The following is an 11,146-nucleotide window of genomic DNA, read 5'->3' on the forward strand; positions in this document are numbered from 1 at the left end:
GATAAGGTCAATAGGGGTATTTGTCCTCGTATCTTGTTGTCGGTAAGGCAGGGAACATGCTGAATGCACAATGCGGTTGAAACGACCGGCTTGCTGAAAACAAAAATTAAACCCAAGGCTTGAATTGGACCTTTGATGGTAAGGTATAAAATATATATCTTCAGTTTACTTCTGTGGCAAGAGCTAGTGCTGCCCCCAAGTGGCCAATGTGGAAGTGGCACCCTCTGTGTTAAGAAAGTAAAAGTCCCAAGAGCGGATTCGAAGGCCAGATAGATTTATCGCCCTTCATCACAAAACTGCTTTTATTGGCTTTCTTAATCACACTGATCACAATTAAAATGACAACATGCAAGCTGCTACACCATCTGCCCACTCCTGTGTGTGTGGGGGGGGGGTAGGGGGGTTCTCATTTACAATAAATGTCTAGAATGAATGTCCTTGACCAACTGATAACTCATCCTTAAAGCCTCCATGTCTTTCCACACAGTCTCACTTAATCTCTGTTCCGTATCCATCGTCACCATCACTCTGTTTGTTGCGTCCTTCTACTCATCACTGCATCTGTTCCACATTGTCTCATAACCATAACTATTGTTTGTGCTGTTGTTGGAGCGTATTGTCGAACTGTGAGCTGTTGTTTTAGAGCCAGCTCTTCAGACATCACAACAGCGTGCGTGTGTTAGGGGTGGGAAAAATATTGATTCTTTGATGCATCGCGATTTAGTGTAGAACGATTCCGTCTCGATTCAGATGAGTTAATAATTGAAATAAATAATTATATATATATATATTTTTTTTTAAATTAAATTTGTTCGCCTCCTGCAACATTCTGTTCAACAGAGAGGGATAATTTGAGTAGTTTTAAAATTATTTAATTTATCTTCATTGTGTATTGGCCAATCTGATTTGTCTGGACGCGATTGCGATTCAGCCTACGCATAGCATGCAAGCAAACTCACAGCCAGACACAAGAACGACAAACAAGTTCTTATTCTTATAATTGACTAAGAGCAGCTTTTTCTTTAATGACATAGAAGGGAAAGATTAGCAAGAAAAGAAAACTAAATCTGTTTATTTTTTACCTACTTCTATAGTGTGTTGTAATGCAAGCTGCATTGATTATTGCATTGTTCCAAGAAAGTCATATTTGTGACAAAAGCTTTTTCTCTAATAAAATATTATATAAAGTAATTAATCTGTTAATTTCTTTAATGATCATCACAAAAGTAAGAAGTGATTAGCAAACTCTGAGTAGCAAATTCAGATGTATCTATATATTTTTGAAAATCCTGCATGGAAATGTACATTAAAAAAAAACAGCGTGTGTGTGTGGGACCGCCAACACTTTCTCATGTACCATGTTGCATGAGGTCCAATGATAACAGTAACACAATATATTACCTAATATATACCCCCTTGTGCACTCAACAATAGGTGTGTGTGTGTGTGTGTGTGTGTGTGTGTGTGTGTGTGTGTGTGTGTGCGCTCGTCAGACCTCACCAACAGCGTGCGTGTGTGTGTGTGTGTGTGTGTGTGTGTGTGTGTGTGTGTGTGTGTGTGTGTGTGTGTGTGCTCTTCAGACCTCACCAACAGTGTGTGTGTGTGCGCTCTTCAGACCTCACCAACAGTGTGTGTGTGTGCGCTCTTCAGACCTCACCAACAGTGTGTGTGTGTGTGTGCGCTCGTCAGACCTCACCAACAGTGTGTGTGTGTGTGTGTGCGCTCGTCAGACCTCACCAACAGTGTGTGTGTGTGTGTGTGTGAGCGCTCGTCAGACCTCACCAACAGTGTGTGTGTGTGTGTGTGTGAGCGCTCGTCAGACCTCACCAACAGTGTGTTGTGTGTGTGCTCTTGTCGCTGCAGGGTCTCCATTGAGGGAGGACAGTCCGGCCGGCTCCCCGTACCCTCCCTCCGCCAGCAGCCCAGAGCAGTCCCTCCCCCCTCTGTCTCCCCCCAGCTCCCGCCATAGAGTCCAGAGAGAGAGCCCCGAGCTGGGCGAGGCCACCGACGACGAGCGCCACTCGGTAAACCCGCCCCCCGCACTGCAGGGGCTGCCTCTGGGCTTCTGATTTAGGGACCCTGGGATCATCACCATATGGTCATGCTTTATGACAGAGTTGGAGGGACAGGAAGGGATGGGGGATAGAGGGCAGGACACGCACCACAGGGCCACGGGCAGGAATCGAACCCGGGTCGCTGCGATCAGCACTGAGCCTTAACGCTCTGTGCCCTATCCGGGGGGGCCGCCGGGAGATTATCAGTCACCTTCAAGTGGAATGGACTCCCCCGGTTCAGGTCAAATTCAAACGCACAAAAGTCGATTTTGGGCTGAGAGATGTAGGCTGGCGGGGGAGTCGTTGTGCCCCCGACTACGCCCAACGCCGTCGTGTGGGGCCTTTCTTTAAGCGAGTAGCCTTCCTTGAGTGTGAGGGTTGAAAGGAGCGATGTTGTCTATGGATTGCGGCGCACACTGGGGCGTTATGCTACAAGCGACGAGAAGCCTAACCCTCTCTCGGACACATCGACCTGCCGCCCAGACGGAGCTCCACCCACCCACACACCTCTCTGCATAGGGGTACCCCTTGTGGGGACGGCCAAGGGACCCCCAAAAGCCCCTTTGTTTGGGGACTTCAGTTGGGAGACGACGTAGAACAAACTAGTTTGGGGAGACGGGCAAAAGCATTGTATTCTCCACCGGTTTTCTTCTAGATTACGTTTTTATTTCGGTAACCACAGTAAAATGGCATGGACTACAAAGTTCAAGATCACGGAAGAGAAACTAACACTTAAACTTAAATAACACGATTCTGGAGGCATTTGGAATCTGAGGATCTCTGGTTCCTGCATGATATAGTGCATACTTCTGTGTGTATGTGTGTGTCTTTGTCTCTGTGTGATTTCCAATAGTTCTAAAATATATGAATTGGTGAAAATAGGACAATAAATAATGAGGAACATAATCGTTGCAAAGTATTTCTCCACTGTGAATCACATTTGGAGTAGCGGAGGGATTTAATATCATCCAATGCTTGTAATAATAAATTGCTCTGTGTGTCTGTCTAACCTTCCTGCCTGCCTCATGGTATGCCTGTCTGTCTCTCTAACTGTCTCTCCCCCCCCCCCAAACAGATAAGCAATCACAGCTCTGACCTTGAGGAGGACATGTGAGACTGGAACGAAAGACAAGTGTGCCAAACACACCGGAAGCAAGAACCGCCATCCTGCCATCCATCACAGGCCCCGCCTCCCTAGTTCATATGGTGCAGCCCCATAGTCCCGTTAAACCTGTCTCCTTTCCTCTGTTCCTCGCTGTGATAAATCTATTATAAAGAAGAGAATGTGCAAGTACACCACATACCTTCACACACAACCTTCACCCCCTTCCCCCCCTAGACCTATCGCTCACGGTCACCTTTTTGACCGTGCGTTTTACTTAAACCTAGAATAGTGTTTCTCTCCATACATTTTGAATATCGAATGAATCGCGAGATTGGATTGAAGCTGATGAAACAACCACATCTTCTGCTTGCTGTTATTTTGCTGACGTCAGATGGCTCATAGTAACACCATGCCCTAGTTCCTTCCTTTTTCAGCTCTGCTTCAAGGTCATTGAATATATATATATACCATTATCTCTTCCACTCCGGGCAAATCCTATCCTGTGTGTTCCTGTCCCCTTTACCCGTCCCTCTGACCTCCTCGGCTGTGTTCTCGTTTGCTTTAGGAGTTTGTTTTTATTTGTTCTCTCTTTTTTAAGTCATTATGCTCTATTGTAATTATCAAGATGTAACATGTGTTGTGAGTGTTCGGACACAGAGGAAACACTCAATAGACCAGTACTTAAAGGTATTTTCATACTGACGTCAAAATACCTGTGTTTTGTACTGGGTCTTACCGTAGAATGGCCGCACTAAATCAAAATAGAAGAAAGCGTTGTTTTTTTTTCTGTATTTGGGGGGTGTTGGTTGGGGGGGCAGAGCAGCTATCACTAAGATCATCAGACCAACATGTTTTCTTTGCTTATTATTAAAACAAAAAACCTTTCCACATTTGTGCAATACCGAACACTTATGAAGGCAAATTAAGGATAAGTACATCAAGTTACATGATATAGCATGTTTTTTTTTAGACAATATGTACATTGAAACAAATTGTGACATATGGATAAATATAGTTTGAAATATCAACTTTGGTGTTCAGGTGTGGAGATAATTGTAAATGGTATGTTGGCAAATACACGGGATGATCAGCACATCGAATATCGTTTTAAAGCGGGGTGGGGATAAGCACAGCAATGGAGGACAGTGTATTCAAAATATGAAAAAAGCAATTGTATTGTTCCTTGGTAAAATAAACTATTAACCATTGACGCCGTTTCATTTATTTCATTGGTGGCTTGAACGCTAGACATTAAGTACCAGTGAATGCTCAATATATATGGAGGGGTGGTTTGCTGGCTGCAGGAGAGAGGCCCTGAGCTGTCATCGATGGAAAACTACCTATTCAATTAATTTAGAGCAGTCATAAAAATGACTTCCTGTGTAATATATTTATATTTGTTTTACTTTGCTGGCACTATTAGGTTAGTTTTTGACATAAAGGCCTAGTTAAATATATACTGAAGGCTATGCGATTTAGAATAGAGAGAAACCTAATAGATGGAGAATCGACTAGATGCCTGAAGCAGGAGTTGTTTAAAACTTGTAACTCAAACATGTACATTTTCTACCCAACCAATCAATAATTCGTACTTTGAGATCTTGCACAACCGCAACATTGTGTTGTTTGAAGAGGAGGTAAGCGGCGTGGCCAATTGAATGACATGCTCAGCTCGTACACAGTGCAAACTCGTGAGAGCACACCAGTGATCAGAAACTAAATTGTTGTAGATGAACCATCAACTCTCGGGTAAGACAGTTCGGCGGGTTTGACGTGAGCTAACTTTGTGCGAATGAGTGCTGATCGGAGACTGCACAACTTATCTAGTCAGATTGTGGCGGCAAATCTGGTAAGCATTGTTATTATGCCATGCTTAACTGAAAGATCATTCGTGAGGCATTCCTTTGGCATGCAAGCCAGTTAGTTGGAGGTGTGTTGGGAGTACAGTACAGTTCAGACGGACGTGGGAAGTTAACCCGGTAGATTTAGCCTGGAAAAGTCCTGGCTTTTATTAAACTGAAAGCACAATTATGTTTTATTATTTATTAATTTTCTGTTACAAGGAAGTGCTCATAGTGCTACTACGCTGAGTACTACACCTTTTTGGTAGTATGGATCGTTGCGTTGTGCTACTTCGGTCATTTTTGTAGTTCTCATTGTAGTGTATAATTAAGTATGTAGGCTTACTCGTTATTACGTTTACATACTTGCTTATAGGCAATTTGGTTGGTTTATAAGCCGTGATGCAGTTCAGAGTTCAGAGTGAGATTTTGTCGGCGGCGGTTTGGGACGGGGGTCTGATATGATGGGGGGGCGGGGGGGGGGGGGGGGGGGGGGTAAACATGTGACTGATACAAATGTGTCAACAGTGTCTAATGTATGATAATGTGATTTATTGGCCCTTAGCAACACTAATATGCGGAAACAACACTGCCTCAAAATGGCTATTGGCCTAAGTAACACCAGTAGGGAAATATACTTTTCCCCGGACTTTTGAATGTTGCAAACGGCAAAAACATAATTGTATATTTATGTGGCATGCAGTGCGATGCTTAAAATATATCTTTGGCATTCAGTAGGCTAATGTTGTGGTAAAGTGTGTAAAGTAAAGTGTTTTTTTTTCTTGTTTTGTGTTTCTTTCTGTTCAATAGATACAACTTTGTCAATCCCCCGTAGGAGAAATGTGTTAATGTTGTCCCTATAAAACAATAATAGTAAAATATATATATATACAAAACATGAGGATAACTCTACAATCAAACCATGCAATCCGAAGGCTCTACTTCACCACTCCCCCTTCTCACTTCCACCAATGCAAAGCGAATTGAACTGTAGGGGATCGACGGCGAAGCCTAACTAGTTTGTGAAAGAAACGCAACGCAAATTCGATGTGAACATGTTTGAGGCTTTAATAAAATCCCGGACAATTTTGAAACTCCGCCCAGACACATTTTTTGTGTCTGGGCATACATTATTTATGTCCGGCAAAAGAGTACGTCTGGTCACCCTACTGTATGGGGAACCCACTTGAATCCTACCTGTAATCCTACCTACCACTGTTATATAAAAAAAATAGCGGCGCAACTTGTTGGGCGTTATCCTGGTCATTTCTCTGCGTGAGAAATACATAGTGCGGCGTGTGAGCGTGTGAATGGGTTGAAATGCGTGTGTCTCACGCCCAATGCGTGAGACTTGAGAGCCCTGGTCTGATCATTTACTTTTCCAAACTAGTGTTTCTTGTTTGTTTTTAGTGTGGAGCAATGGCACAACCTGGCAGTCCCCTGACTACGCATGTGCTGAACACTGCGATGGGGGTCCCAGGGTCCAACATGACCATCCTGCTTTATAAACAGGACTCTTCTGCTGCTGCCTGGAATCTGATCATCACAGGGTAACATCTCAAGAAGAAAAGGCCTCAGTCCATTCAGTAGCGGCATTGCACAGCAGCAGTAGGCCCTAACCTACTAAATTATGTATTTCCCTACAGGATAACTAATTCTGACGGACGGTGCCCCGGTCTCATTACCAGGGAACTGTTTACTCCTGGGGTGTACAAATTGCACTTTGACACAGCTAGGTACTGGGGGTGTCTCGGTGAAGAAAGCTTTTATCCATACGTAGAGGTAAACACCTCTCATGTGGTTGTGCTACGACATTTAAATAACTCTAATCATATTAATTGCAAATAATTGCTCGAGCTTTACAGTATGTCCTCGTGGATTTTGAGAATGATTGGCATCAATGTAATTTTGTTTATTTCTTGTTACAGATTGTCTTCACCATAAGAAACCCAGTGGATAAGTTTCATATACCGCTGCTTCTCAGTCGGTTCTCCTACAGTACCTACAGGGGGAGCTAGCGTCCACCGACAGGGACCTGTGTGAATGCCTCTGACTTATCAGAATCAGAGACTCTTATGGTTATGGTTACTTCAATGCGGTTACTGGTGGAAATATATTCTGATATCGTCTTCCAATTCTGCTAAATGCGATAAATCGCGCTTACATTGTTTGTTCCCAATTGCAGATCATACTACATTTATTAGGACATGTTTATAGGACAACTATATTAGACTTTCTTTATCATCGAGAATCTCTCTGAGACGATGTATCGTTGCATATGTATATTGAATAGGAGTACAATGCATATATTATTCGCCTGAAGGTCAATTTTCTAAACGCTGGCAAAAATAAAATACAAATATGAACATTCATTGAAACAATTGTTATTCTTTCTGATTGTATTGGCAAAGATTAACATACATATTCCAGATATGATACAGCTTTTTTTTTGTTCCATGTCATAAATCTGTTCCTCAAGTTCTTATTTTTTCTGCCTCCAATTAACCTACCTAACAGCGATACTTACACTGGATGTCAGTTTGAGGTAGGCCTGTATGTCAATAAGGTCCTTAAGATAAGAAGATTCCGGTGTTCCTCTAGTATGGTGCATGTGCTTCTGGCTCCAGCTCAGTAGGGGGCGGTAGTACCCCGAACGTCTGTTACAACCCGACCATTGTCCAGACGAAAGAACTCACTGGAAGAAAGGGGGCCTATCCCAAACTCATCCTGTGTGTATTTCGTTTAGTTATCGCCTTATACAATACGCATTTTTTGTTCTGCGGTGTGTAAACTAAAACTAAAAATGGCAGATGATGAATTGGAAGCAATCAGGAGGCAGAGAATGTCCGAACTGCAGGCGAAACACGGGGTAAGGAGGGAAACACGACCCCATTTAGCGTGTCCTATAAAAGGAGATGCCCGTGTTGTCCATGCTGTCATTCAGTGTCCAGGTGCCTTGTTTTAAATAACGTATAGATCCGGTAGACTCACTGCTAGTCCTGCCCAAAACATGGAAGATAGACTCCTGCTATGAAAGCATTGAGCACAGTCACACGCCTTCCAGCAGGGCAGCTTACAGCATTAGCTCATTGTAACGTTAGATAATTTCCATTGTAGACATTATTACCTGCATTAAGCCTTTGGGCTTCGATTATATGTATTCCCATCCGTCCATGTATGTATTCACATCCATCCATGTCGCTGAAAAGGCGTTGGTGTAATAAATCGTTGACACACCTTTTATGCTGCAACTTTGGGTTCAGCATCACTGTTAAGTATTTCCACTTTGCAAGATATGAACTTGCTGACCCTCAGACGGTTTAGTCCAATCTTCATTATGTACTTTGATTCAATCACCCATACCCAACTTGCTGTTGCATCGTACGTGTGTTAAGAGATACAGCAACATATTGCATGCCCAAGTTAAGTCGACGGTATCATTTGCCTGTAACTAGCCTATATTAAATTGTTGAACATCTGTCTGCATTCTACAGACAATGCACTAAGTCACTTAATCATATAGTTAATTGGATCTACCTAAATCAAGACCGTCTATTTTCACCTATTTCTAGAATGGTTCCAATGACCAACAAGGACAGCAGGAGGCCAAACAGAGGTATTTTTTTTTTATCCCATCCAGTAAGCCATGATTGCATGTGCTGATATGCTCGATTAGGGCCAGAAAGATTTGAAAGGCTGTTTTCATGATGCTGTTGTCACCTCTCTCCTACAGGGATACAGAGATGAGGAACTCCATATTGGCCCAAGTTCTAGACCAGGCTGCCCGTGGCAGATGTAATTGCTGATATTTTTCTATTTTCGCAGTTGGTGAACAGATCAGAGGTTCATTAGACCTAGTGTTGTGTCTGATAATCATGGAGTTTTGATGCTTTTTTGTGTTATGTAGTAAATGATTTCCTTCAATAACTCAAAAATATCCTGGAATAATTTGAGTGAGGTGTAACTACTTGTCTTCTTGTGTCTTAAGTCATATTGGTATACCTCTCAATGTGTATATTTTTATGCATAAGATATTTCAATGTAAATTATCTATGACCCTCAAAGGACTTACAGAAGACCTGTAATTCTCCATGAATGTATATTTTTACAGTTTATATTTTCAGTTTATTTTATCACAAATAATTTTGTGATACATGATATGTGATCACATCCTTCTTGTGAAACAAAATAATAGAATTATTATTGTTATGTTACAGTGAGCAACCTGGCTATGGTGAAGCCGGACAAGGCCCAAGCAGTTGAGAACTATCTTATCCAAATGGCTCGTTATGGCAAGCTGGGGGGAAAGGTGAGATGAAGAGAGGATTTGTTATTGCCAAGCGCTGTTAAAGCCCCTTTTACACATTCCCGGTAGATTACTGGGTTATTCTTTCAAGGCGCCACTAGTGATTTTCAATATTCACACATGCAGCTACGTTCTGGAAGATTTCCGTCTTGCTCCCTTTCACACATGGCATAGCAATGCTGGAATAGACGGCCAACGGACCGTCCAGCAGACGGCCGTAATGCAACACTGACGGATGCCATTCGCCATAGTACTCGCATTACTTGTACTTGAGCAGAAAAATTGCCGCTGCAGATTTCCCAGATTTATCGATCTTTGTTTCCATTCACGAATAGAGGAAATCTCCCGGAACTTTGCAGGTTAAGACTGCATGTGTGAAAGGGGCTTTAGACAGCTGCTTCTTAGAACAATGCAGAAGAAGCATCTATTGTATTGGAATTTGCAAAGGTGTCCTAGTAGTCAAAGGTGGAAAGTTCAAACTTCTGTCTAGGTTTCGTACTTAAATTTCCTCTTACACAAATTTTTTTGGTTATTGTGTCATAAAAATGGTGATTATGAGTGCAATGATGGAGTTTTTTTTAAATTACAGCATTCACTCTCTATCTGACCCACTTGGTATCAAGAGGGCGGTCCTTCAGAGTCCTACCAGTGACAAACTACCGTTATTTACCTCCTGTTACTATGTAACTCATGATGCATATACCCACTTATAACAGATTACAGAGTCGGGCTTGATTGAGATCCTCGAGAAAGTCAGTCAGCAAACAGACAAGACGACAAAAGTGACGGTAAGTACACCTGGTGTGATCTGAAATATTTTGGACGATATGGTGGTCGGGTAAATCAGGACTTTACCCGATTGTTTTTAATATGTCTTACTTTTTTCATATTCCAGTTCAACAGGCGGAGGGTGATGGATTCTGACGACGAAGAGGAAGATTAATGAGTTGTCCATACTAGACAGAAGCTCTGAAGAACATCTTGCAGGAGTACCTTTGCCTTCGTGGGACTCTGTTAAAAGGCAGTTCTAATTAGCACACTATTTTCTCACCACTGAATCATGACCTCTCACTTCGCTGGGTGGTCATGGATTACTAAGTAAGATGAAGGAGTAGAGATATTGTGGCATTGATTCAAAAATAGGACCTTTGCAAACACAGGCAAGTTCACCTTTTGAGGTCTCTTGCTAGCAAATGTGCCATAGCATATGTTCCTGATTGGACCGAACATAATATTTCTTGGTAACGATTCCTGAACTTCAATCTTTGCTTATGTTCATTTTGCTGTGTTAGGCCTTTCTTTCTTTTTATTTTTTTTCAGCGCAGTTCAAGAAATGCTTAAACAAACGGTTGCTGAAGCATTTTTGGTGATCGGATGTCAATACTGTTCATGTGTGCGTCAAGCAGTGCTGCAGTTCCATGGAACATGGATAAAGCACTTTTATAGCCTACGTTTGTTTCTTTCTTTTCATGTACCATGTGGTTTACATAAATAAAAAAGCCTAATGCAATCATTGTTTTTGTTTAACACAGCCTACTGCCGTTGATGCAGTCTATGCTATTAAAGCAGTGATACTATTGCTCATCTTATTGGAAGATGTCTATGAGAATGAAAATTGGTGAGCTGTCTTCTTAAATATGGGTTTCAATATTAAGATGTCGATTTTTTTTTTTAAATAGAATAATTCATATCAGGATGTGTTAAATTTAATCTAATTTCTCATATGTATAAGATGATATTTAGATAAAATTAGATTTCGTAAACCATTCATATCTCAATTTGGACTGTCCTCTACCTTGCTCTATTCGCCTGACTGTGGTCTGATGGCTCTCATTGGCCC

At 42.0% G+C, this 11,146-nt stretch overlaps 3 protein-coding genes across 5 annotated transcripts in view; all 3 read left to right on the plus strand.

Moving 5' to 3' along the window:
- LOC307075927 (RNA-binding Raly-like protein) overlaps positions 1 to 4,365 on the plus strand; it is a 33,264-nt gene extending 28,899 nt beyond the window's left edge. For both annotated transcript variants that reach the window (XM_079736681.1, XM_079736682.1), the window contains exons 6-7: positions 1,864 to 2,024; positions 3,130 to 4,365. In XM_079736681.1, coding sequence (XP_079592807.1) covers positions 1,864 to 2,024; positions 3,130 to 3,168 — 200 coding nt within the window. In that variant the 3' untranslated portion in view covers positions 3,169 to 4,365. The remainder of the gene's footprint in view (positions 1 to 1,863; positions 2,025 to 3,129) is intronic.
- Positions 4,366 to 4,815: 450 nt separating this feature from the next.
- On the plus strand, positions 4,816 to 7,401 carry uraha (urate (5-hydroxyiso-) hydrolase a). Of its 2 annotated transcripts, none has more exons than XM_079736907.1 (4): positions 4,816 to 4,908; positions 6,411 to 6,550; positions 6,647 to 6,782; positions 6,929 to 7,401. In XM_079736907.1, exons 2-4 carry the CDS (start codon positions 6,420 to 6,422, stop codon positions 7,016 to 7,018), a joined length of 357 nt encoding a protein of 118 aa, XP_079593033.1. In that variant the 5' UTR covers positions 4,816 to 4,908; positions 6,411 to 6,419; the 3' UTR covers positions 7,019 to 7,401. The 2 variants fall into 2 exon arrangements, with proteins under 2 accessions (XP_079593033.1, XP_079593032.1); XM_079736906.1 differs by having other exon boundaries at positions 4,863 to 5,008.
- Positions 7,402 to 7,691: 290 nt separating this feature from the next.
- On the plus strand, positions 7,692 to 10,800 carry pdcd5 (programmed cell death 5). The gene is made up of 6 exons (XM_079736871.1): positions 7,692 to 7,869; positions 8,573 to 8,616; positions 8,734 to 8,795; positions 9,218 to 9,309; positions 10,023 to 10,094; positions 10,202 to 10,800. The coding sequence occupies exons 1-6, from the start codon at positions 7,804 to 7,806 to the stop codon at positions 10,247 to 10,249; spliced, it is 384 nt and encodes a 127-aa protein (XP_079592997.1). The 5' UTR covers positions 7,692 to 7,803; the 3' UTR covers positions 10,250 to 10,800.
- The last annotated feature ends 346 nt before the right edge of the window (positions 10,801 to 11,146 follow it).

This window comes from Pollachius pollachius (genome assembly GCF_949987615.1).
Source record: "Pollachius pollachius genome assembly, chromosome: 5".
NCBI classification, from domain to species: domain Eukaryota; kingdom Metazoa; phylum Chordata; class Actinopteri; order Gadiformes; family Gadidae; genus Pollachius; species Pollachius pollachius.